This window comes from Gymnodraco acuticeps, unplaced genomic scaffold, assembly GCF_902827175.1.
Source record: "Gymnodraco acuticeps unplaced genomic scaffold, fGymAcu1.1, whole genome shotgun sequence".
Taxonomy (NCBI): Eukaryota; Metazoa; Chordata; class Actinopteri; order Perciformes; family Bathydraconidae; genus Gymnodraco; species Gymnodraco acuticeps.
Genome location: NW_022990544.1, coordinates 1 through 25908, shown reverse-complemented (window position 1 = coordinate 25908; position 25908 = coordinate 1). Strand labels below are relative to the sequence as shown.

At 49.9% G+C, this 25908-nt stretch overlaps 1 protein-coding gene across 1 annotated transcript; it reads left to right on the top strand.

Annotated features, from left to right (window-relative positions):
* On the top strand, positions 1-25472 carry nek1 (NIMA-related kinase 1; the record flags this gene model as incomplete). The annotated part of the gene is given in 21 exon segments (XM_034227322.1): positions 1-84; positions 164-231; positions 1158-1244; positions 1797-1851; positions 2551-2751; positions 3695-3767; positions 7446-7585; positions 7730-7795; positions 10879-10938; positions 11302-11349; positions 11599-11679; positions 13623-13753; positions 13755-13778; positions 13938-14057; positions 14593-14695; positions 15615-15701; positions 20099-20182; positions 20545-20622; positions 20791-20886; positions 25192-25347; positions 25419-25472. Coding segments are annotated over 21 exon segments (1896 nt in total), but the record flags the coding sequence as incomplete, so codon positions are not given.
* Between the last annotated feature and the right edge of the window lie 436 nt (positions 25473-25908).

Here is a 25908-nt window from a genome sequence, read left to right as displayed (position 1 = left end):
GTCCTGGACTGGTTTGTGCAGATCTGCCTGGCTCTGAAGCACGTGCACGACCGGAAGATCCTCCACAGGGACATCAAATCACAGGTACCACTACCGGACCCCCCCCCACTGAGTTAACGTTGGTTATGTTATACTTTATTTATCTTTCATTATGTCCACTCAGAACATATTCCTGACTAAAGACGGGACCGTACAGCTCGGAGACTTTGGGATCGCACGGGTGCTCAACAGGTTTGTGAAATCACATCACATATCGCTTTGATCCATAGAGAGTTACAGTAAGTGCAAAAACCATAACGATTCAAACTCAACAAGGAAAGTGCAGATATATTCACTTCAAGGTTTTCACCACTTCCTGTTCCCTGGTCTCTGAGCCAATGGGATCTCTCCATAGGGTTCTGGAAAGTATCTGAACTAAGGTCTGTGGTTGAGACGCATTGAAGAGACGGGTCACGTTTTGTTCTACATTAAATCATCAGCAGTGACCCCACTGGTGATTTCTGAAGAGTGGACGTGTCTGAGAAACGATGGTTGTTACCAAGTGGCTGAATAGGACTACAGAAGTCGTGGAGGCCGTTGTACGTCATGACGCCGAACACGTGAACACTCCTCTAAGTTAGTTTCTGTTCTGCTTGAAAGCAAGTCCCTGCCTCCTGCAGACTGTTCAAACAAACGCTTCAACTCGTTCCATCTAGAGTCTGTGAGTTTGAATCTGGATCTGAAGTCGGCGTGACGTTGAAGTCGTGCTGCTGGACTCGGCTGTAGCTCCTTTGTAGCATCACGTTAGCATTTAGCTTCTGGACATTAGAGTTATGATTTATAAAAGTAGACATGTGGAGATTATCCGGCTGAACAAAACGTTTATCAAACAGTTTTCCACAGACTTTCTTTTTTACAATATTCCAAAACCCTCTGGAGAAATCCCGTTGCTTTTAGTCGAGGGAACAGGAGCTTCCTTCAGGGTAAACACGTCCTCCCTGCACCGCTCTATTAAGAGCTGGTGAGTTCGTTACGGCCTAAATTAACTCAAAGTGCTTTTTTCTTTCACGAGAGGACCAGATGGCCTCCTGGGAATCACATACTCTGAGTTCATGTTGCGTATCTTTACAAAGCCGATATGTGTGAGTAATAAACCATGACTCTCTTCTTGTCTCCAGCACTGTAGAGCTGGCCAGAACGTGTATTGGCACGCCGTATTACCTGTCCCCTGAGATCTGTGAGAACAAACCGTACAACAACAAGAGGTAGAGCATGTGGAGTGTGTGTGTTATCGTGTGTGTCGTTAATGAATATTTAATACCAGTCGAACATGAGGATCAGTTGAAGCCTCTTTAGAGAGATCCTGTCTCCTCTGTATGGAGTGAAGGTGCGGCAGGAAGCCACTATTGATTTCCTCTCTGTAATGGTGCAGGTAATCCACTCTGCTTTACAGTGATTGAGTTACGGTACGCATCACAGTGTCCCAGTTTGCTGTGCAGGAAAATCCACTTTCTCCAATTATTGATATTAGAGAAGATGAGATGGAAGTTTATTTATCCCCGTGGGGAAATTCAGGCGTTTACATCAGCAACAGGTCAGAGGGGAAAACAGGATTCACACGAGGGAAAAAATAAAGATTAAAATACACTAGAAAAATAATAATACAAAAAGAAGGTGATAAAGTAACTGTTGAAACTGATTTCACGGTCATTTGAATGGACATGTATACATATTTGGATTGCATAATAAGTGACTGTTTGTGATTGATGTAAAACTTCCCTGAACTGATCCTTGTCTCCCCCCCCCTCCCTCTGCAGTGATGTTTGGGCCCTTGGGTGTGTCCTGTATGAAATGTGCACCCTTAAGCATGCAGTAAGTACTGTTTGTGTGTTTTATGCAGCTTTCATGTTGTTTAGCTGAGTCTGGGTTCTTTACGCCATCTGTCCTCAGCCCTGTGATTATTGATCCCGTTGCAAACACACCTGGTTTACCCAGGGTTAACCTCAGCACAGGGCTGTTTCATTATACAAACATCAGCCCTGCGTTTGCTCCGTTTCACACAGGAAATTATTAGCCCTGTTTTTATCAGACTTCCAGGGGAATTACCCCCCCCCCCCATTTCTCAAATGTAGTCACTGATATTTAAGGTGGCAACACATATGTTGCATAGAAAGGAAATAAGGAGGTGATATATGATTTTGGGGACACATGTTTATGTAGAAAAGACAAGAAGTAGTGGATTCTGCAGATTAGGGGACCTTTTTAAAATGTGCATTCTCCATCCAGATTATTCGTCGGTTTATAAAATGTAAGAAAATTGTGAAAACGGTCTTTAAATATCTTTTGTCTTGTTAGAACCCAAAGGTCTTCGCTGTAATATAATATAAAACATAGAAAGGCAGAACATGTCCTTAAATCCAAGGCCACAAAAACTGATTTGAAGACTTTCTTTGCTTTAAAATCACTTCTCATGCCTCCCCCTCTCCCTGAATAACCCCTACCTTATTCCTTTACTGTGTATAATGGCCCTCAGTATTTCCCCATGTCACCATCGTGTGTTCCTCCGCTCAGTTTGAGGCCGGCAACATGAAGAACCTGGTTCTGAAGATCATCCGGGGCTCCTACCCCCCCGTCTCCCTGCATTACTCCCAGGACCTGCGCTCTCTGCTGGGCCTGCTGTTCAGACGCAGCCCGAGAGAGAGACCCTCCGTCAGCAGCGTGCTGGAGAAGCCCTTCCTCTGTTACAGGATTCAGAGCTTCCTCTCTCCTCAGGTACACACACACACACACACACACACACACACACACACACACACACACACACACACACACACACACACACACACACACACACACACACACACACAGAACCCCTTCCTCTGTTACAGGATCCAGAGCTTTCTCTCTCTTCAGGTACACACACACACACACACACACACACACACACACACACACACCACACACACACACACACACACACACACACACAGAACCCCTTCCTCTGTTACAGGATCCAGAGCTTCCTCTCTCCTCAGGTACACACACACACACACACACACACACACACACACACACACACACACACACACACACACACACACACACACAGAACCCCTTCCTCTGTTACAGGATCCAGAGCTTCCTCTCTCCTCAGGTACACACACACACACACACACACACACACACATAGAGAAACCCTTCCTCTGTTACAGGATCCAGAGCTTTCTCTCTCCTCAGGTACACACATGCACGCACGCACGCACGCACACACACACACACACACACACACACACACACACAGAAACCCTTCCTCTGTTACAGGATCCAGAGCTTCCTCTCTCCTCAGGTACACACACACACACACACACACACACACACACACACACACACACACACACACACAGAGAAACCCTTCCTCTGTTACAGGATCCAGAGCTTCCTCTCTCCTCAGGTACACACACACACACACACACACACACACACACACACACATACGGACCACACACACGCAGAGATACACACTCACACACAGAGGCACTCTCATACGAACACACACATGTACACACACCACAGGTATCACACACACACACACACACACACACACACACACACACACACAACACACACACACACACACACACACACACACACTTGGACTGGATTTACATGAAGCTGGTATAAATAAAATCATGTTCTCTCTCTCCTCTGATTTCAGATCATCGCTCAGGAATTTCGCCATAATTTTCTTCACAAGCAGCCTAAAGTGGGCGTGGTGCCGGGACCAGCAGGTAGGACACATGTGGGGGGGGGGGGGGTGATGGTAGTATCCACATCGTGACTGTGAAGCAAGTTCCTCTCTTTGCATTTCATTAAATCTTAAGAGCATCTTTTACTCTGAAGCAGCTCCGATCAATATCGTTAACATATTTAGAGACTTTGAGTTTCTCCTGGTTTTACTTTGGGAGGGGGAAACCAGCACGATAACCCACCCACCCCTGGCTAATGGTTACACAAGCCAAAAAAACATTGTGACTAGGTCACCATAATTCATTCTGTTGGACGATACATTTTCCCAGAAATTATTGCGATAAACGACAACAGAACTTTTATTGAACATTCAACATTGCAAATGAATGTGAAATCAAATGTAAATATATAAATTATATATAACAAATAAATAAAATTATAAAAAATGTATTAAATAAATCACACCCAACCAAAACAATACATTAAATAGACTCGGGCTGGAAAACAGCGCTCTCTTGTGGCCAAAACACGCAATTGCATTAGTGAAAATGCAGTAGTAAAAAAATATATAATATTTATATATAAATAAATAAATATGAGCACACATTGTCTCACAAGCAAAAAACCTCCTTAAAACAACAGCCAAGTGTGTGTGAGTCCTACAGCCATTGTGTGCTATCGTGTTTGTGTTTGCATTGTCGGGCAAATGCATCTTTCATAGCAAACTGTCGGGGAGGTGGGGGCTCTCCATCTCCAGCTGCCGTGTTTGCTCCCAGCTGGGAAACGGAACGGGGTGGTTGTGTTTCAGGTGCAGTTTAAGATTGGTCGTATTGCTAGCTTTTCTTGCTACCTTTTTTAAACAAATGAATGAATCCAAAATATTCCCACACCGGAGAATCGAGATGTGTATTCAGGTTTTGCAACCACTTCCATTTAACTTCAAATTCCCCTCGAGTAAGTCACACGTTGTCTCCTGCTTGTCTCTATATTATTCATTTGGCTGCTGCACGCGGAGTGTCCTGACCTGGCTGTGTGTGAGCCCCGCCCCTCACAGCACGCCTGGCTGTGTGTGAGCCCCGCCCCTCACAGCACGCCTGGCTGTGTGTGAGCCCCGCCCCTCACAGCCCCGCCCCTCACAGCACGCCTGGCTGTGTGTGATCCCCAACCCTCACAGCACGCCTGGCTGTGTGTGAGCCCCGCCCCTCACAGCGTGGCTGGCTGTGTGTGAGCCCCACCCCTCACAGAGCCTGGCTGTGTGTGAGCCCCACCCTCACAGCAGCGCCTGGCTGGTGTGAGCCCCGCCCCTCACAGAGCGCCTGGCTGTGTGAGCCCCACCCCTCACAGCGCGCCTGGCTGTGTGTGAGCCCCCGCCCCTCACAGCCCCGCCCCTCACAGCACGCCTGGCTGTGTGTGAGCCCCGCCCCTCACAGAGCGCCTGGCTGTGTGTGAGCCCCACCCTCACAGCGCCTGGCTGTGTGTGAGCCCCGCCCCTCACAGAGCGCCTGGCTGTGTGTGAGCCCCGCCCCTCACAGACGCCTGGCTGTGTGTGAGCCCCGCCCCTCACAGCGCGTCGGGCTGTGTGTGAGCCCCGCCCCTCACAACACCTGTGTCTGAGCCCCGCCCCTCACAGATCGCCTGGCTGTGTGTGAGCCCCGCCCCTCACAGCGCCCCTGGCTGTGTGTGAGCCCCTCACAGCACGCCTGGCTGTGTGAGCCCCGCCCCTCACAGAGCGCCTGGTGTGTGAGCCCCGCCCCTCACAGCGCCTGGCTGTGTGTGAGCCCCGCCCCTCACAGCGCGCTGGCTGTGTGTGAGCCCCGCCCCTCACAGAGCGCCTGGCTGTGTGTGAGCCCCGCCCCTCACAGCACGCCTGGCTGTGTGTGAGCCCCGCCCCTCACCGCGTGGCTGGCTGTGTGTGAGCCCCGCCCCTCACAGCGTGGCTGGCTGTGTGTGAGCCCCACGCCTCACAGAGCGCCTGGCTGTGTGTGAGCCCCGCCCCTCACAGCACGCCTGGCTGTGTGAGCCCCGCCCCTCACAGCGCGTCGGGCTGTGTGTGAGCCCCGCCCCTCACACAGCCTGGCTGTTGTGAGCCCCGCCCCTCACAGACGCCTGGCTGTGTGTGAGCCCCGCCCCTCACAGCGCCTGGCTGTGTGTGAGCCCCGCCCCTCACAGCACGCCTGGCTGGTGTGAGCCCCGCCCCTCACAGCGCGCCTGGCTGTGTGTGAGCCCCGCCCCTCACAGACCGGCTGTCTGTAAGCCCCGCCCCTCACAGCGCCTGGCTGGGGTGAGCCCCGCCCCTCACAGCGCGCCGGGCTGTGTGTGAGCCCCGCCCCTCACAGCGCGCCTGGCTGTGTGTAAGCCCCGCCCCTCACAGAGCGCCTGGCTGTGTGTGAGCCCGCCCCTCACAGCGCGGGCTGTGTGTGAGCCCCGCCCCTCACAGAGCGCCTGGCTGTGTGTGAGCCCCGCCCCTCACAGCGCCTGGCTGTGGGTGAGCCCCGCCCCTCACAGAGGCCTGGCTGTGTGTGAGCCCCGCCCCTCACAGCGCGCTGGCTGTGGTGAGCCCCGCCCTCACAGCGCCTGGCGGTGTGTGAGCCCCGCCCCTCACAGCAGCGCCTGGCTGTGGTGAGCCCCGCCCCTCACAGCACGCCGGGCTGTGTGTGAGCCCCGCCCCTCACAGAGCGCTGGCTGTGTGTGAGCCCCGCCCCTCACAGAGCCTGGCTGTTGTGAGCCCCGCCCCTCACAGCGCCTGGCTGTGTGTGAGCCCCGCCCCTCACAGAGCGCCTGGCTGTGTGTGAGCCCCGCCCCTCACAGCACGCCTGGCTGTGAGTGAGCCCCGCCCCTCACAGCGTGCCGGGCTGTGTGTAAGCCCCGCCCCTCACAGAGCGCCTGGCTGTGTGTGAGCCCCGCCCCTCACAGACGCCTGGCTGTGGTGAGCCCCGCCCCTCACAGCGCGCCGCTGTGTGTGAGCCCCGCCCCTCACAGAGCGCCTGGCTGTGTGTGAGCCCGCCCCTCACAGCGCCGGCTGTGTGTAGCCCCGCCCCTCACAGAGCGCCTGGCTGTGTGTGAGCCCGCCCCTCACAGACGCCTGGCTGTGTGTGAGCCCGCCCCTCACAGCACGCCTGCTGTGTGTGAGCCCCGCCCCTCACAGCGCCAGGCTGTGTGAGCCCCGCCCCTCACAGAGCGCCTGGCTGTGTGTGAGCCCCGCCCCTCTCACAGCAACGCCTGGCTGTGTGTGAACCCCGCCCCCTCACAGCGCGCTGGCTGTGAGTGAGCCCCGCCCCTCACAGCACGCCTGGCTGTGTGTAAGCCCCGCCCCTCACAGCACGCCTGGCTGTGTGTGAGCCCCGCCCCTCACAGAGCGCCGGGCTGTGTGTGAGCCCCGCCCCTCACAGAGCGTCGGGGTCAAATGCTGGTCACATCCTTATATAATCAGACACGCAGGTTTTTATAAAGATGGATCAGGACAAAAAGAGAGTTCTATGTTCCTGTTTCAGAATCTCTTCACACAGAGGGGACACATGTTGCATAATAGGTGACCTTTAATACTGAGTTGGAGCTTGAAAAACAACTTCAGTCAATTGTGTGTGTGTAGGATATACATATTTCCGTATTCCGGATTGTGGGAACTGGTATTTCGATCTCTCTGTCTCTACACACAAACTGAAAGATTGACAATAAAGTTGACTTTGATTTGACTTGAAATATGTTCCTTGTGTTTCCAGCCAAGCGTCCGACCCCCGGCTCCATCCCCCCCGCTCAGAGGATCACGAAACCAGCCTGTAAATACGGAGTGCCTTTAACCGTGAGGAAGGACGCCGCCAAGAGACCTGCAGACAGGAAACCAGCCGTGAGACACAGACCTGTGAGTTCACTGTCATTCTGGTTCTCTCTCGAAAAACTGTTCGATATTGAGCTCATACGTGAGAAGAGGCCACTCCTGTGTGTGTGTTTTGCCATCATAGTGTGTGTGCAGACTCTGATCCCCCCCCTGTTATGTGTTGCTTAGGCCCCTCCCCCTGCAGCCCCCCCCAGGAGAGTGAGTCACGTGGAGGAAGAGAGGAAGAAACATGAGGTACAACTGAGACCCTCATCATTTTATGTAAAGCGTCTTTGAGCTCAAGGAAAAGCGCTTTAGAAATCTAAAAAGTATTCTATAACGCCTGATCTCTACCTTCATGTGCTCCGTGTTCTCTATCTTCTTCATGTTGTCCATGTTTTACATATTCTCCGTGTTCTCTATTTTCCCCCTCTCGTTCCCTATGTGCTCCATGTTCTATCTCACACAGGCTCCGCCCTCTACTGGACTCTATGGGTACTACTCTCATCAATGATACGCGAGCGTTCACACACTGAAGTTGTATAAACGCAGCCGGCCAATCAGGGAGAGCCTACCTGAATGCGCGCAGGCTCACAGTATATAAGGCGGCTACGCCTCCTGACTGTCATCCTTTTCTCTTCAGCGAGCGAGACAACACCTAAAGAAGAAGCAACTCAGCTCCATGGAGTCGCCACCTCAGGAGGCCTGTCCTTCGTGCCCTGGCTTAATAGCGGGCGCGGATCCCCATCATCTCTGCTTCCTGTGTCTGGGGCCTGACATGAAACGGTGGGACTATTTCAGGACCCGCTACGCCTCACCGCGTGGCGATGACACCGAGGCTGAGCTCGAGGTGGTGGAGATTGGGGACCAGGATGTCGAGGCGACTCCTTTTATATTCGCCATTCCTGCGATGCGAGGCGCTCCGTTTGCCGGGGAGGAAGATGGCGAGGACTTCTCGGGTCCGGGGTCCACCGCCCAGGTCTGTCCGCCAGGACTTCCCCCTGGTGATGAACATGGAGGCGGAGCATGTAGGGCTAGCGCTCCCCCCACCACTGCCGCCGAAGCCGGTGAGCCGCCTCCACCAGGGGTTCTACGGCCCGATCCGCCCGGCGCAGCCAGCCTTCGGTTCGCCCCCGCTGCCAGATATCTGGCAGTGTGTGGAGGGTTCGTGGCGGCAGCCACTGAGGACGAAGGCTCCGGTGGCTGGCATGGTGGGTATCCTCAGGGTGCAGGGCCGCACGGACACAGCGTGTCCCGGCGTGCCCCCCCTTGATGAGAGCCTGGCAGCCCATCTGCTCCCACAGGCAGCAGATGGGCGGAGGGTAAAAAGCCGCTACCTCGTGACCGAGAGCACCCTGAGGCTGCAGCGGCGAATAATCTTGGGGTGTTGGGCGTCTCGCTGATTACTCCTCAGCAGGACGCCCCCGCCTCGCCATCGCAAGATCGGAGCGATTATTTGGACCGCAGCATTGGGCAGATGAATAATCTGATCCATGGTGTGGCCGCCGCAGCTGGCCGTGTAATGTGCCTGGCCACAGTGGGATCACGCCACGTCTGGCTGGGACTCGCTGCTCCCTCCAGGAAGGACCGTGATGATCTCCTAGGGGCCCCCGTAGCCACGGAAGGGCTCTTTGGATCGATCTCATCGGTCACACAGCGTTTCAGACGCTTGGAGGAAGAAAAGTCGCAGCTTAGCCGTATGCTGCCTCGGGCTCTTCCTCAAAGGGGAGAGCGCGGCACCACGGTGAGGAGGAGGGAAAGGCGCCGGTTTAGAGCACCCATGGCTCCAGCTGCTCCCTCTACCTCCTCGGCTGGTCCTGGGGAACCGGCTCAATACCCGCGGGGACAGGCTGCGCGATCCCGACAGGCCTCCGCTGCGGCGATAGAGAGCTTCGGGGTGGAGTGGGCTGTCCTCCCGGAAGTGACGGGCTGTGGGAGGAAGCGTCCCGGCGGCGAGAGCTGTGTGCCTCACCACCCAAGACACGAGGGGGAGTTCTTCTTGTAATGTCATTAAAAGTGATGTGTGTGACAAATGTTTAATAAAAACAATTGAATTCATCCCAGAGTAAGAGTCATTTCTCTCCACAATCCCACATTTCCTCATGTCTCGTTGAATTCGGCAAGATCTGTTTCATACGATGTTAACTGGGCACCCATTGTGAGACACGGTTCGCCACTCGCCGCCCACGTTGTAACTCCAGTAAAGGAGGCAGCCGGTGGGCGCGTGCATGTGTGTGATAAACCGCAGGAAGTGCTGTCACTATGCGGGTGCAGGGACATTATGGCCGGCGTGTTGTCAGAAAACACATCTCGCCTAGTGTGATGGCTCCGATTCATGCCTTTCACCGTCAGTATGGTCACGGCATTATTACGGCCGTAACGGCCTGCCACTGGACGAAGTGGTTGGGATTCCAGCCATGGTGTGAATAAAGGAGTCTAGAGCCTCTATCCTGTACGTTGGGCTCTATTCTGTCCTATTGACAGATACTGGTGGACTGGGGGCTGGCTCATTCTACAGTGAAGGTGTAATCAGCAGCCATCTCGTCCTGCCATGAGGGATTTGGCGGCAGGTCAGCCTTTAGTCAACCGCTGATGACGCATTCTTTGCAGGGGGTCAGGAGACAGCGGCCAGTGGTGCATGTATCCACCCCGTGATGGGATCTTGGGATCTGCCGTTGGTGCTCGAGGCTTTGGTTACAGAACCATTTGAGCCTCTGGAGCTCTCCTTCCTGAAGGCGCTATCATTGAAAACAGCTTTGCTGCTTGCCTTGACTTCACTCAGACCGAACCCCTCCTTTGTTCCCAAGAAGCTAAGGAGTTCGTTCAGGTCGAGGGCTATACAGTTAGACGGCTTTAGTCTTCCACCCCACACTGGGGACAGGGAGGCAAAATGGCACCCCCTCTGCCCAGTGCGTGCGCTCGCAGGTTATGTGGGGCGCACGGCTTCCATTAGGCGCACTGAACAGCTGTTTGTGTGCTTTGGGGATGGTGTGGCCATTTCACATGCCTATGGGCGGGCGGGGAGAGCCTTCCCCACTGGGGTCCGTGCACACTCTACGCGTGGTATGGCTGTGTGGTGGGTCGATGTTGTAGGACGACAGGGCGTTTATCCATCGGATAAATGAGCCTGCGAGCATTCAGGTAGGCTCGCCCTGATTGGCCGGCTACGTTTATACAACTTCAGTGTGTGAACGCTCGCGTATCATTGATGAGAGTAGTACCCAGTAGAGGGCGGAGCCTGTGTGAGATATAACTAGGGTTACAATACGTAACCCACCATTCTCCGTGTTCTGCCTGATGTGTAACCTCCTCACTACACAGTTGCTTTAACGTTTCAGGACGGCATGAGGAGGAAGAGGATGGAGCTGATCGAGAGGGAGAGGAAACAGAGAGAGCAGGTGGGTTTAACTGGGTGAGGTTTAAAAAAGAAAGGGGGATTTTATTAGCGAGTAATCTGGCTCAATGTGTGTCTGTTAAACATTCAAAGAGGCCCTGTTCTGCTTTCGGTGGTTGCTCCCTCCTGTTCTGGGTTCTATTGGTTTTAGTGCATGTAAATGGTCTCTAAATGCTCAAATCCCTCCCTGTTCCCTCCAGAGGGAGTTTCTCGATGTGTGGTCTTTTATCACAATATAGATAATGATATTTTGCCCAGCCCTATAGGAGAGGCTGGGATCAGAGAATATACAAATGCATGTACTAGTTTTGCTTGGGAATATGAACGTGTGCAGCTCTTACTGATATGTGTCATTGTTCCCTCTCAGATGATCCTGTTTAAAGCGGAGCAGATGAAGAGATATGAAAAGGAAAAGGTGGGTGATTCGTCAACATTCTTTATTTATTACAATACTTTACCTAATTGAGTTTCAGAATTGTTGAACATTTTTCACAAATTAGGTAAACTAAATACTTCAAGCTAATTATTGAAACAGCTTTTGTATTAAAAAAGATTCTGTGGTTTCTTGGTTATTTGTCTTTATTTGTCAACAGGTGGTAGGGGGCATCTGAACGGATAAATGTCCTTAAAGTGAAGTAATGATGAACCTGTGATCTTCTAACAGATAAACCGGATAAACCAGGCCAGAGAGCAGGGCTGGAGACACGTGCTGAGCTCCAGTGGAGGCAGCAGCCCCGAGAGGAAGGTACTGGAGCACCTGATCATTATCCCATCGTCGCCTTCACCTGAACTCCACCTACGAGACAAGACCAGAATAATACCTCAGTCTCAGATCAAGGCTGTGATGTTTCTTACATCGCAGCAGCTCCATTTGCCACGTCCAAAAGAATTTAGAGATTTTAAGAAAAAAAGTCAGAATTTTGAGATTTTAAGAAAAAAAATCTGATTTTTAAGATTTTATGGGAAAAAAGTCAGAATTTTGAGATTTTAACAAAAAGATTAGGATTTTCTGAAAAAAGTCCTAATTTTGAGAAAAAAAGTCAACATTTTAGAGATTTTCTGAAAAAAAGCTGAATTTCAAGATTTTATGAGAAAAGTCAGAATTAAGGTATTTTATTAAAGTCAGAATTTTGAAACATTTCAGAATTTCAAAGTTATGTATATTTGTATACTTGGCTCCTCCTCAGTGTTGTGCTCACCTCCTCCAGAGGCCTGTACTACGAAGCCTGATGTTCTCTTAGCGGCTAACTTCAGGTTAACTCTGGGTTTCCGGTCCTACGACGCTGGTTCTCTTCTTAGCGGCTAGATCTCCATGGTAACTGATGCTGAGCGGCTAACCTGCTCCGGAGCAGGTTAGGTTGCAGGCTAAGAGCTCAACTCAGTGAAAGCACCGCCTGCTGACCAATCAGAGCTCAGTGTGCGGAGTTTAAAGCGATCAAGTCATATTACAGGAGAAAGGAAATACAGAAAAGCTGCCGTCGCAGGAAAGACGGCCGGCAACAATCAGCGACTGTGTGAACGTGAACATGAATAGAATATCAGCTCCATCTTCAGAGCAATCTGACTATTATAACATTAGCGTTAAGAAAGCTTACTGAAATATCTGCCACAACATAAGTAACCGGATCAGAGTCACATTAAGTACAGTCCATATCACTTCATAATGTATCATCTCCTGATCTGAGTCAGCTGAGCCGTATCTGGCCGTGCAACACTCACAGCGTCACAGACTGGATGCAGAAGCATTATTTGAAGCAACACATTAAGTTGAGGAAACACTGGAGTCAAATGTAATGAAAGTCAGATGGTGTCTTAGACGGGCAGTGATATCATAAAGCTGTTAATGTACGCATTCAAACACTTGTTCTGTTCCCAGCTGTGTTCACCTTGCAGGTGCAGCTCTGTGGCTTTGATCCTGGATCAAGTGTTTAAGTCATGGATGTTTAAAGTTTAACTTCTTCATATGTCTAATATTAGAGTTGACTTTTCATTCAGGAAGTATGACGCTGCGCTGTCAGTGCGCTTCTCCATGTCTGTGATTGGTCGAATGCTCCAGATACCACCCCTCTCATGTGAACACCTAACTAGATAGGACACGGCTGGCTTGAGCGATCCACTTGATAACCCTCGTCGTAGGACCGCTTAGCGAGAGCGCGTATGTTTTGGATTAGGCCAACCGGCTAACTCAAACATATCCAGGTTAGGTTGAACCGGCTTCGTAGAACAGGCCTCTGGGCTCCTCCTCAGTGTTGTGCTCACCTCCTCCTGGGCTCCTCCTCAGTGTTGTGCTCACTTCCTCCTGGGCTCCTCCTCAGTGTTGTGCTCACCTCCTCCTGGGCTCCTCCTCAGTGTTGTGCTCACCTCCTCCTGGGCTCCTCCTCAGTGTTGTGCTCACCTCCTCCTGGGCTCCTCCTCAGTGTTGTGCTCACCTCCTCCTGGGCTCCTCCTCAGTGTTGTGCTCACCTCCTCCTGGGCTCCTCCTCAGTGTTGTGCTCACCTCCTCCTGTGCTCCTCCTCAGTGTTGTGCTCACCTCCTCCTGGCTCCTCCTCAGTGTTGTGCTCACCTCCTCCTGGGCTCCTCCTCAGTGTTGTGCTCACCTCCTCCTGGGCTCCTCCTCAGTGTTGTGCTCACCTCCTCCTGGGCTCCTCCTCAGTGTTGTGCTCACCTCCTCCTGTGCTCCTCCTCAGTGTTTTGCAGGGGGGGGGCAGTGGGCCGGTCCGGGTTACCTTCCCAGTAAAACTCCGTACGAACACTACCACGCTGCTGCTGGACCAGATGAGAGGAGCGTCTCCGGCACCAGGCAGCCCGGCACCAGGCAGCCCGGCACCAGGCAGCCCGGCACGGTGCGTTCAGGGACTCTGTGTTCACCTTTATTTTTGTGTTTATTCCACACATGGCAGTTATTTCAAATCAAAACATGCACACTGAATATAAAAGCTGATATCCTGTACAGCCCCATCCCTGTATTTAAGGAGATCTGTGTGTCTTCTGGTCCCCTGCAGGGTCCCGGCGGCTGCAGGCCCGGTTCTGCCCAGCAGCCCGGCCCGGGTCCTGAACCCGGACGCCATCAAGAGGGAACTGCAGCGTCTGCAGCACGACTCTAAAGCTGCTCACATCAGCCGGTCAGTGACAGCGCCCTGATCCAAACAAAACACGGGTTGAGGCTTCATTAGAAGAAAACGGGTGCTCTAAAGAAGTCTTTAAGTCTTTTTCCATAAAAACCCTCACTCCAGTTTATTTGATCCTTATCTTAAATATTTTACTTCCATTAAATCCATACAATTCCACACTTACCAAAGTCTTTTCTACCTACAGACTTTGAATTAACAATCGTTGCGTCTGTCTGATTCCTATTGGCTTTTTTAGTGCTTTGTTTTATTGTATTCCTGCTGAAGTATAACTCTTTCCTCCCATGAGTTATTTGGTTTACTTAAAATTCAACTCTCTAAAGGCCAGCTTTGTGAATATATAACTATCACTCGTGTGACTACATCAAGCACATGCTCCCGTATGAACCTTAATAGCTTTGAATCTGCTGTTAAGCTGCTGCAGTACATTAAGTGTAACACTTGAGGGAAACTTAAGGCATTTTAGTGCATGTAGTTGCCCTTGATTCCATAGTGTTGACAGTACTGATGACCCTTGTTGTGTGTTCAGGTCTCGGGGTCACATGGCTGCAGGACGGGCCTATCAGGTGGAAGAGTTTCTGCAGAGGAAGAGAGAAGCCATGCTCAACAAGGTGCGAGCCGAGGGACAGCTGGTACGTACAGACACTTATAAAGAGATGTTAAGGGCACATGCTGAGAGAAACCGGTCACATTTAACCCATGAGACATTTCAGTGTTCTGGAAGGTTCCGTATACAGCTGTTAGCCTTTATTTGATCTCATGAAGTCCTTAAGTGACTCACGCTGAACAGTCTGCTGGGTCATAGGCCAGGTCATGTGACTTTGGGTTCCCATAATTACATGTCCAAGATGTCCCATCATTTCCCCTAAAGTAGAAATGGGTCCGGGTTGTTGTGGGTTAAGTTTAAAAAGACCTTTGACTTGTTGAGATTTTGCAGCTCGAGCCGGATCAGACATGTTTATAAAGCCCCAGGATGTCTGTGATTCAGGTCCAACTCCACGCTGAGACTCACGAGTAATAAGACGTTACATGTGTTTACAGGCAGCCAGCTTTAAACATCACTATATTGAATGTACATGCTGTGATAATGGATGGCCGTTAGCTCCTGACCCCTTACTGTGACGGCACGATGTTTTTTTATTCAGCTTTTCACATACAATCATAGACAATACAATCTTCTCTGTAAGCCTTCTGTAGTTAACAGTGAAATCACAAATCAAACATACATATTAGTGGATAATCAGAGGCCTCACTGACCTTCAAACACGCGCTAACATACAGTACGAACATAATCACCAGCAGGGTTATGGGGGGGTACCTGCAACCTATTCAAACAGGGGGCATAGAACAAAAGACATACAAATCCCTTCTAGACGAATGATGGTCGTAACATATATTATCCACTTTTCCCATCTCCACAAAAACATTCCCTCAAAGCGAGGGTTATCCTTTCCATCTCAAACATATCACAACCGATGTCAATCCACTCATCCAAAGTAGGTTTTGGCACGATGTTTTAAATGTGGTTAAATGAAATGAAACGGTGAACAGGGAACGCGGCAAAACCTGGCAGCGACGTACGGGAGCCGGGGGGGCTCGATCCGCTTCAGGAGGCCCAGAGCCAACCGGGAGGAGGAGGTAGGAGTCGACAAACTCCCATAATGCACCCCTGCATCTCAACTCATGACCCCTCCCTGCACACCGAGCGCTGTGACATGATGTTTATTATTTTGGCTGTTATTGATCACAGCTGTGAGCCCATTGTTATTGTTTGTTTGTTGTCCCATTTTTATAACCACTCCTCCTGCTTTGTGTTCGCTGTGGATTGGATGTTCATCTTTATCGTTTGCTGCAGGATTTATATTTTATTCTGGCTGACGTGTTGAAGCTATCATCGTACCGTGTTCTGGGTGAAGTGTTGTCTCGTAGAAGGAGCTTAATTATCTCAGGACAAGGTTTTCAAGAAGCACCAAATCACACATGGGAAACACAACGAGAACAATCCAGCTGACAAGAAAACGTTGAGGAAATGTCGAGTAAATATTGAGGAAATGTCGAGTAAATATTGAGGAAACGTAGAGGAAACGTCGAGGAAACGTCGAGGAAATGTCGAGGAAACGTTGAGGAAACGTAGAGGAAATATTGAGGAAATGTCGAGTAAATATCTAGGAAATGTCGAGGAAAGGTCGAGGAAACGTAGAGGAAACATCGAGGAAATATAGAGGAAACGTAGAGTAAATATTGAGGAAATGTTGAGGAAACGTAGAGGAAATATCTAGGAAACGTCGAGGAAATGTCGAGGAAACGTAGAGGAAAGGTCGAGGAAACGTAGAGTAAATATTGAGGAAATATAGAGGAAACGTCGAGGAAACATCCAGGAAACATCGAGGAAATATAGAGGAAACGTAGAGTAAATATTGAGGAAATGTTGAGGAAACGTAGAGGAAATATCTAGGAAAGGTCGAGGAAACGTAGAGTAAATATTGATGAAATATAGAGGAAATGTCGAGGAAACGTAGAGGAAACGTAGAGGAAACATCGAGGAAATATAGAGGAAACGTAGAGTAAATATTGAAGAAATGTTGAGGAAACGTAGAGGAAATATCTAGGAAACGTCGAGGAAACGTAGAGTAAATATTGAGGAAATATCTAGGAAACGTCGAGGAAATATTGAGGAAACGTAGAGGAAATATTGAGGAAACGTCGAGGAAATATTGAGGAAACGTCGAGGAAATATAGAGGAAACGTAGAGTAAATATTGAGGAAACGTCGAGGAAATATCGAGGAAATATAGAGGAAACGTAGAGGAAATATTGAGGAAACGTCGAGGAAACGTCGAGGAAATATTGAGGAAACGTCGAGGAAATATAGAGGAAACGTAGAGTAAATATTGAGGAAACGTCGAGGAAACGTCGAGTAAATATTGAGGAAATGTCGAGGAAACGTCGAGGAAATATTGAGGAAATATTGAGGAAATGTCGAGTAAATATCATGGAGAAAAGCAACCACTACACAATGAATTATCAATAACAACCATTTGTAACTTGAATGCAGAAACATGAAGATAAAACTATAATTATTTTAAAATTAAGTGAAATGATGATCCTTCTGAACTAAACTCCCATAATGCACCCCTGCATCTCGCCCTCATGACCCCTCCCTGCACACCGAGCGCTGTGACATGTTGGTTATTATTTTGGCTGTTATTGATCACAGCTGTGAGCCCATTGTTATTGTTTGTTTGTTGTCCCATTGTAATAACCACTCCTCCTGCTTTGTGTTCGCTGTGGATTGGATGTTTATCTTGTTACTGCAGTGACGTGTTAACGTGTTAACGTACATTCATACGTTCATATAATACTGTTTTTAAGGAGTGTAATTATCTCAGGATAAACTCAGCTGGTTTTCAAGAAGTACCAAAACACAAGAGTAACACAACGAGTTGCTGGAGACTAAGAAGCATTGACTCGAGGATTAGGGGGTTCTTCCTACAAGAACATTTCATATTTTCAATTGGAAATATGAGATTTCACATTATTTTGAACCCTTTTTATAATCATGTGTGGGAAAGCTAGAGTTATACACCATTTTAAAAACAACTTCAGACAGAATGTTCTCATGAAGTCCAACTGGAACCGGTAGAATAAAAAAAAAAAGCCACGAAAAATTACGATCTTTTGAATTTATTTTTGGTGCAACTTTTATATTTGTGTAGTATTTTGACCACCAGTGTGTTCCCTAAAGTGGTTGAAGACTTGGAAGCATTACATTGAGGTTTAGGGGTTCTTCATACTTAGAAATATAAGATTTGACTTCACATTGAACCATTTTATAATCATGTGTACAAAATAATAGCAAATGATTCATTTAAAAACAACTATAGGCAGAAGTTGCTAAAGAAGTCCAACTGGAACCGTTAGATCTTGGAAACGCCTTTAGATTATTATGAAGCTTCTCACATTTTACATCCATGCTGCTGAGACTGAGACTCTCTGTGTGTCCTCAGGAGTATCTCTCCAGACTGAGACTCTCTGTGTGTCCTCAGGAGTATCTCTCCAGACTGAGACTCTCTCTGTGTCCTCAGGAGTATCTCTCCAGACTGAGACTCTCTGTGTGTCCTCAGGAGTATCTCTCCAGACTGAGACTCTCTGTGTGTCCTCAGGAGTATCTCTCCAGACTGAGACTCTCTCTGTGTCCTCAGGAGTATCTATCCAGACTGAGACTCTCTGTGTGTCCTCAGGAGTATCTCTCCAGACTGAGACTCTCTGTGTGTCCTCAGGAGTATCTATCCAGACTGAGACTCTCTCTGTGTCCTCAGGAGTATCTATCCAGACTGAGACTCTCTCTGTGTCCTCAGGAGTATCTCTCCAGACTGAGACTCTCTCTGTGTCCTCAGGAGTATCTATCCAGACTGAGACTCTCTGTGTGTCCTCAGGAGTATCTCTCCAGACTGAGACTCTCTCTGTGTCCTCAGGAGTATCTATCCAGACTGAGACTCTCTCTGTGTCCTCAGGAGTATCTATCCAGACTGAGACTCTCTCTGTGTCCTCAGGAGTATCTATCCAGACTGAGACTCTCTCTGTGTCCTCATGAGTATCTATCCAGACTGAGACTCTCTCTGTGTCCTCAGGAGTATCTATCCAGACTGAGACTCTCTCTGTGTCCTCAGGAGTATCTCTCCAGACTGAGACTCTGTGTGTGTCCTCAGGAGTATCTATCCAGACTGAGATTCTCTGTGTGTCCTCAGGAGTATCTATCCAGACTGAGACTCTCTCTGTGTCCTCAGGAGTATCTATCCAGACTGAGACTCTCTCTGTGTCCTCAGGAGTATCTATCCAGACTGAGACTCTCTCTGTGTCCTCAGGAGTATCTCTCCAGACTGAGACTCTCTCTGTGTCCTCAGGAGTATCTGTCCAGACTGAGACTCTCTGTGTGTCCTCAGGAGTGTCTCTCCAGACTGAGACTCTCTGTGTGTCCTCAGGAGTATCTCTCCAGACTGAGACTCTCTGTGTGTCCTCAGGAGTATCTGTCCAGACTGAGACTCTGTGTGTGTCCTCAGGAGTATCTCTCCAGACTGAGACTCTCTGTGTGTCCTCAGGAGTATCTCTCCAGACTGAGACTCTCTCTGTGTCCTCAGGAGTATCTCTCCAGACTGAGACTCTCTGTGTGTCCTCAGGAGTATCTCTCCAGACTGAGACTCTCTGTGTGTCCTCAGGAGTATCTCTCCAGACTGAGACTCTCTCTGTTGTCCTCAGGAGTATCTCTCCAGACTGAGACTCTCTCTGTGTCCTCAGGAGTATCTCTCCAGACTGAGACTCTCTCTGTGTCCTCAGGAGTATCTCTCCAGACTGAGACTCTCTGTGTGTCCTCAGGAGTATCTCTCCAGACTGAGACTCTCTGTGTGTCCTCAGGAGTATCTCTCCAGACTGAGACTCTCTCTGTGTCCTCAGGAGTATCTCTCCAGACTGAGACTCTGTGTGTGTCCTCAGGAGTATCTCTCCAGACTGAGACTCTCTGTGTGTCCTCAGGAGTATCTCTCCAGACTGAGACTCTCTGTTTGTCCTCAGGAGTATCTCTCCAGACTGAGACTCTCTGTGTGTCCTCAGGAGTATCTATCCAGACTGAGACTCTCTCTGTGTCCTCAGGAGTATCTCTCCAGACTGAGACTCTCTGTGTGTCCTCAGGAGTATCTCTCCAGACTGAGACTCTCTGTGTGTCCTCAGGAGTATCTGTCCAGACTGAGACTCTCTCTGTGTCCTCAGGAGTATCTCTCCAGACTGAGACTCTGTGTGTGTCCTCAGGAGTATCTCTCCAGACTGAGACTCTCTGTGTGTCCTCAGGAGTATCTCTCCAGACTGAGACTCTCTCTGTGTCCTCAGGAGTATCTATCCAGACTGAGACTCTCTCTGTGTCCTCAGGAGTATCTCTCCAGACTGAGGCTCTCTCTGTGTCCTCAGGAGTATCTCTCCAGACTGAGGCTCTCTCTGTGTCCTCAGGAGTGTCTCTCCAGACTGAGACTCTCTCTGTGTCCTCAGGAGTATCTATCCAGACTGAGGCAGATCCGCCTGCAGAACTTCAACGAGCGTCAGCAGATCAAAGCCCGGCTCAGAGGAGAGAAGGTGAACATCTGCTTTATATTTTGTTACTGTACATTTATATTTCCACATTTAACAATTTGTCATGCTATTTTATTTCTCAGTGGTCTCCGGCTTGAGCTTCAATTTTTAGTCAAAACAAAAAAAGAGAATTCTGACATTTTCAAAAAATTCAGGATTTTTCTCAAAAATCCTTGCAGGTCGATAATGAGAGTCACTTACATATGTTTAAGGGCGAGGTTAAGTAAAGCCTTGCAAGTCATTAAAAGCACTTTAAAATGAATTCTGAAGGACGCCGGTAACCAGTGCAGTGATACGGTGCAATGGGAGTTTTCTGACGTTTCCTCTCCTGTGTTGTTGTTATTGTTGTTGTTGTTGTGTTTCAGTACGACAGCGACGGGTCAGACAGCCAGGAGTCCAGCGAGGATGCCGAGCTCAAGAGAAGGAAGATCGAGGCGCTAAAAGTGAGGAGGATTACATTAATATGTCACATTGAAGCCGGAAGACTTATAGGAATAAAGCTTTTTGACCGGCGCTCTTTCCCATAACTTAAGCTAATGAAATCACTGTGCTTAATAGATGGAGCTATTACTTTAAAAACGATCTTTTGCTTGTGCTTCTCCTCCCGTCAGGCTCAAGCTAACACTCGAGCTGCTGTGCTGAGAGAGCAGCTGGAGAAGAAGAGGGTGGAGGCGCTGGAGAGGGAGAAGAGAGCCTGGGAGGAGCACGTAAGATCCATCAATCTCCATCTTTATCTATCAATCAATCACATTTATTTATACAGCACATTTAAAAACAACCCACGTTGACCAGAGTGCAGTACAGGGAACAAATACAATATATAGATATATAGATTGACCATCTGCTGTCATGGAAAGACCAAATTGAATATATAGCACAATAACTAGAACATATTTTTTAATGCTATTTTATTTTTGTTAGAAAAATCTCCCTGGTCTCCGGCTTGAGCTTCAATATCAGGATCCATGTATTTATTATCTTCTCAAGAATGGAAGTAGTCAAAACTAAAAAAGATAATTTGTTGGTATTTCTCTCAAAAATCTGACTTTTTCTCAAAAATCTGACTTTTCTGCCGTCTGAGGTCTTTTGGGGCGAGCAGAGAAATTCTTCTGTTGTTCTTTACATCTGTGATTGTTGTTGGGGATTAATTCTGTCTTACTCCTAGGAGTCTAACCTTTTCTGTGTGTTGACATTTACGACCAACCCTGAGTCTGTTATCTGTCTTAAGGAATGGGAAGTTTCAGCTATTGTTGATATTACCAGTTTTTATGACCGGGCACAGAGGGTTTTATGACTGTGAGAACGCTGGCTTCTACGCACCACAGACAGGTGATTCAGTGTCTCCAGATGTTGGGGCTATCTCCAGTGTTCCCAGAATGTTTACGTCAGCCCCCCAATATGTGGTTTAACTCTCTGTAAGCTAGTTAAAAGGTCTATCGAGAGAGAGGCTGGTCAGATTTTGACATGGCAACCCACCGGGCAGTCAGAACCTCTGGCTGTGTGACTTGTGATGTGAATTTCTCCGGCCGATACTTGTAATAAACACCAGTGTTTGACATCAAAGCTCCGACCCTCCTCGTGTCTCTCTGAGTCCTGACTCTCCATTGCTGCAGAAGTTTCCCTTACAGATGTGTCTGTTCTGCAGTACAGCAACACTACCTGGTACAAGTGTTTGACAACGGCTTTAAAATCTAACCTGCTCCACCTGTTAGAAATCTGCTCACAGACAGTTGGTCACCCTGTCAGAGACTTCCTGACTCACAGACCATAATAACCTGAGAGGCTCCAGCAGCATCCTCTGGACCCAAAGCATGCTCTGACAGAGAATCTGAACTGCATCTGATGGAGATCAATGAAGTCAGCCTGAATCATCCTCTGTGCTCCAGTCAGCCTGAAGCATCCTCTGTGCTCCAGTCAGCCTGAAGCATCCTCTGTGCTCCAGACAGCCTGAAGCATCCTCTGTGCTCCAGTCAGCCTGAAGCATCCTCTGTGCTCCAGACAGCCTGAATCATCCTCTGTGCTCCAGACAGCCTGAAGCATCCTCTGTGCTCCAGACAGCCTGAAGCATCCTCTGTGCTCCAGTCAGCCTGAAGCATCCTCTGTGCTCCAGACAGCCTGAAGCATCCTCTGTGCTCCAGTCAGCCTGAAGCATCCTCTGTGCTCCAGACAGCCTGAAGCATCCTCTGTGCTCCAGTCAGCCTGAAGCATCCTCTCTGCTCCAGTCAGCCTGAAGCATCCTCTGTGCTCCAGACAGCCTGAAGCATCCTCTGTGCTCCAGCCTGAAGCATCCTCTGTGCTCCAGACAGCCTGAAGCATCCTCTGTGCTCCAGTCAGTCTGAAGCATCCTCTGTGCTCCAGTCAGCCTGAAGCATCCTCTGTGCTCCAGACAGCCTGAATCATCCTCTGTGCTCCAGACAGCCTGAAGCATCCTCTGTGCTCCAGACAGCCTGAAGCATCCTCTGTGCTCCAGTCAGCCTGAAGCATCCTCTGTGCTCCAGTCAGCCTGAATCATCCTCTGTGCTCCAGTCAGCCTGAATCATCCTCTGTGCTCCAGCCTGAAGCATCCTCTGTGCTCCAGACAGCCTGAATCATCCTCTGTGCTCCAGTCAGCCTGAATCATCCTCTGTGCTCCAGCCTGAAGCATCCTCTGTGCTCCAGTCAGCCTGAAGCATCCTCTGTGCTCCAGTCAGCCTGAAGCATCCTCTGTGCTCCAGTCAGCCTGAAGCATCCTCTGTGCTCCAGACAGCCTGAAGCATCCTCTGTGCTCCAGCCTGAAGCATCCTCTGTGCTCCAGTCAGCCTGAATCATCCTCTGTGCTCCAGCCTGAAGCGTCCTCTGTGCTCCAGACAGCCTGAAGCATCCTCTGTGCTCCAGTCAGCCTGAATCATCCTCTGTGCTCCAGACAGCCTGAAGCATCCTCTGTGCTCCAGACAGCCTGAAGCATCCTCTGTGCTCCAGTCAGCCTGAAGCATCCTCTGTGCTCCAGACAGCCTGAATCATCCTCTGTGCTCCAGACAGCCTGAAGCATCCTCTGTGCTCCAGTCAGCCTGAATCATCCTCTGTGCTCCAGACAGCCTGAAGCATCCTCTGTGCTCCAGTCAGCCTGAAGCATCCTCTGTGCTCCAGACAGCCTGAAGCATCCTCTGTGCTCCAGTCAGCCTGAAGCATCCTCTGTGCTCCAGTCAGCCTGAAGCATCCTCTGTGTTCCAGTCAGCCTGAAGCATCCTCTGTGCTCCAGTCAGCCTGAAGCATCCTCTGTGCTCCAGCCTGAAGCATCCTCTGTGCTCCAGTCTGAAGCATCCTCTGTGCTCCAGACAGCCTGAAGCATCCTCTGTGCTCCAGTCAGCCTGAAGCATCCTCTGTGCTCCAGACAGCCTGAATCATCCTCTGTGCTCCAGTCAGCCTGAATCATCCTCTGTGCTCCAGTCAGCCTGAAGCATCCTCTGTGCTCCAGCCTGAAGCATCCTCTGTGCTCCAGTCAGCCTGAAGCATCCTCTGTGCTCCAGACAGCCTGAAGCATCCTCTGTGCTCCAGTCAGCCTGAAGCATCCTCTGTGCTCCAGTCAGCCTGAAGCATCCTCTGTGCTCCAGTCAGCCTGAAGCATCCTCTGTGCTCCAGCCTGAAGCATCCTCTGTGCTCCAGTCTGAAGCATCCTCTGTGCTCCAGACAGCCTGAAGCATCCTCTGTGCTCCAGTCAGCCTGAAGCGTCCTCTGTGCTCCAGTCAGCCTGAAGCGTCCTCTGTGCTCCAGTCAGCCTGAAGCATCCTCTGTGCTCCAGTCAGCCTGAAGCATCCTCTGTGCTCCAGTCAGCCTGAAGCGTCCTCTGTGCTCCAGTCAGCCTGAAGCGTCCTCTGTGCTCCAGTCAGCCTGAAGCGTCCTCTGTGCTCCAGTCAGCCTGAAGCGTCCTCTGTGCTCCAGTCAGCCTGAAGCGTCCTCTGTGCTCCAGACAGCCTGAAGCATCCTCTGTGCTCCAGTCAGCCTGAAGCGTCCTCTATGCTCCAGTCAGCCTGAAGCATCCTCTGTGCTCCAGTCAGCCTGAAGCATCCTCTGTGCTCCAGTCAGCCTGAAGCATCCTCTGTGCTCCAGTCAGCCTGAAGCGTCCTCTGTGCTCCAGTCAGCCTGAAGCGTCCTCTGTGCTCCAGTCAGCCTGAAGCGTCCTCTGTGCTCCAGTCAGCCTGAAGCATCCTCTGTGCTCCAGTCAGCCTGAAGCATCCTCTGTGCTCCAGTCAGCCTGAAGCATCCTCTGTGCTCCAGTCAGCCTGAAGCATCCTCTTGTGCTCCAGTCAGCCTGAAGCATCCTCTGTGCTCCAGTCAGCCTGAAGCATCCTCTGTGCTCCAGTCAGCCTGAAGCATCCTCTGTGCTCCAGACAGACTGAAGCATCCTCTGTGCTCCAGCCTGAAGCATCCTCTGTGCTCCAGTCAGCATGAAGCATCCTCTGTGCTCCAGTCAGCCTGAAGCGTCCTCTGTGCTCCAGCCTGAAGCATCCTCTGTGCTCCAGTCAGCCTGAAGCATCCTCTGTGCTCCAGCCTGAAGCATCCTCTGTGCTCCAGTCAGCATGAAGCATCCTCTGTGCTCCAGTCAGCCTGAAGCATCCTCTGTGCTCCAGACAGCCTGAAGCATCCTCTGTGCTCCAGACAGTCCTCTCAGTGAACACAGAGCTACAGATCAGATGCACGCTGAAGGCTCTCTGAGCATCTCTCTCTGATGCTGCTGTGATGTTCCATGTTGTTGTTTGTTTCTCGTGTGTGTTGATGTTTGTCTGTTGATGTTACACATGGAGCTGCTGGGATGCCAGGAGCATTTCAGACCTGATCTGACCTTTAAAGTATTATCGTATAGTAAAATAACACAATGGGAGTAAAATAATAAAACAATAATTAAAAAGCACAATAAGTAGAAACATATAGAAATGTCAGGTTCAACTAGCGTTAAAAGCCAGTGCAAAGAGGCGTCCATCACCTCGCCCGCGCTTTGCTTCACGTCTAACCCTGGGTCCTCTGTGTTGGTGCAGCTCGCAGCTCGGGGGGTGAAGCCTGGCGTCGCTGCAGCAGGACACGTAGCTTCATCATCATCGTCTTCATCAGATCCTCCTCAGACCTCTCAGCCAGACGCTGCTGCTGCTGCTGAAGCCATCTCCATGACGGCCGCCCTGAAGAACGTTGGAGCGGTCAGTAAACAAACTCCATCGCTCTGCCACGTGTCAGTATGTTGTCCTAATGTGAGTGTTGTTTCTGGCAGGTGACTCCACTGAAAGAGAAGTCAGCTCAGCCGGAGACTGCTGCCGTCCTCCAGGTGAGAGCACGAGACATATCAAGGATCTATTAACGGGACATCACCTCCTTGATGTGGAAGTCCACTCAGTGGTCATGGTATATGAAGTTGATTGAAGCAATAGCTTAACAAGTGACAGAGAATGCTTCAGGAAGTTTGACCTCCTACAAAATGTGTTCCTCCTGCATCCAGCTGCATCATTTAACATGAAAGCGACGTGGTTGGAGGCGAGGAGGAACTACAAACTACCTGAGCTTCCATTTTATTTGGGGTTGCTAGTGAGAGCGTCCACTCTATGTTCAAAAATAGAACCTTAACCTGTTGTGGTTTAATTTTTTTTTAATAAATATAAAATAACACACTTTTTTGTTCTCTTCGCTTCTATTTCAACTTGACTAATTTCCCAAAGTAACAATTGCATCCCAAAATGATGAGTTTGGTCGGGTTTGGTGTGGTC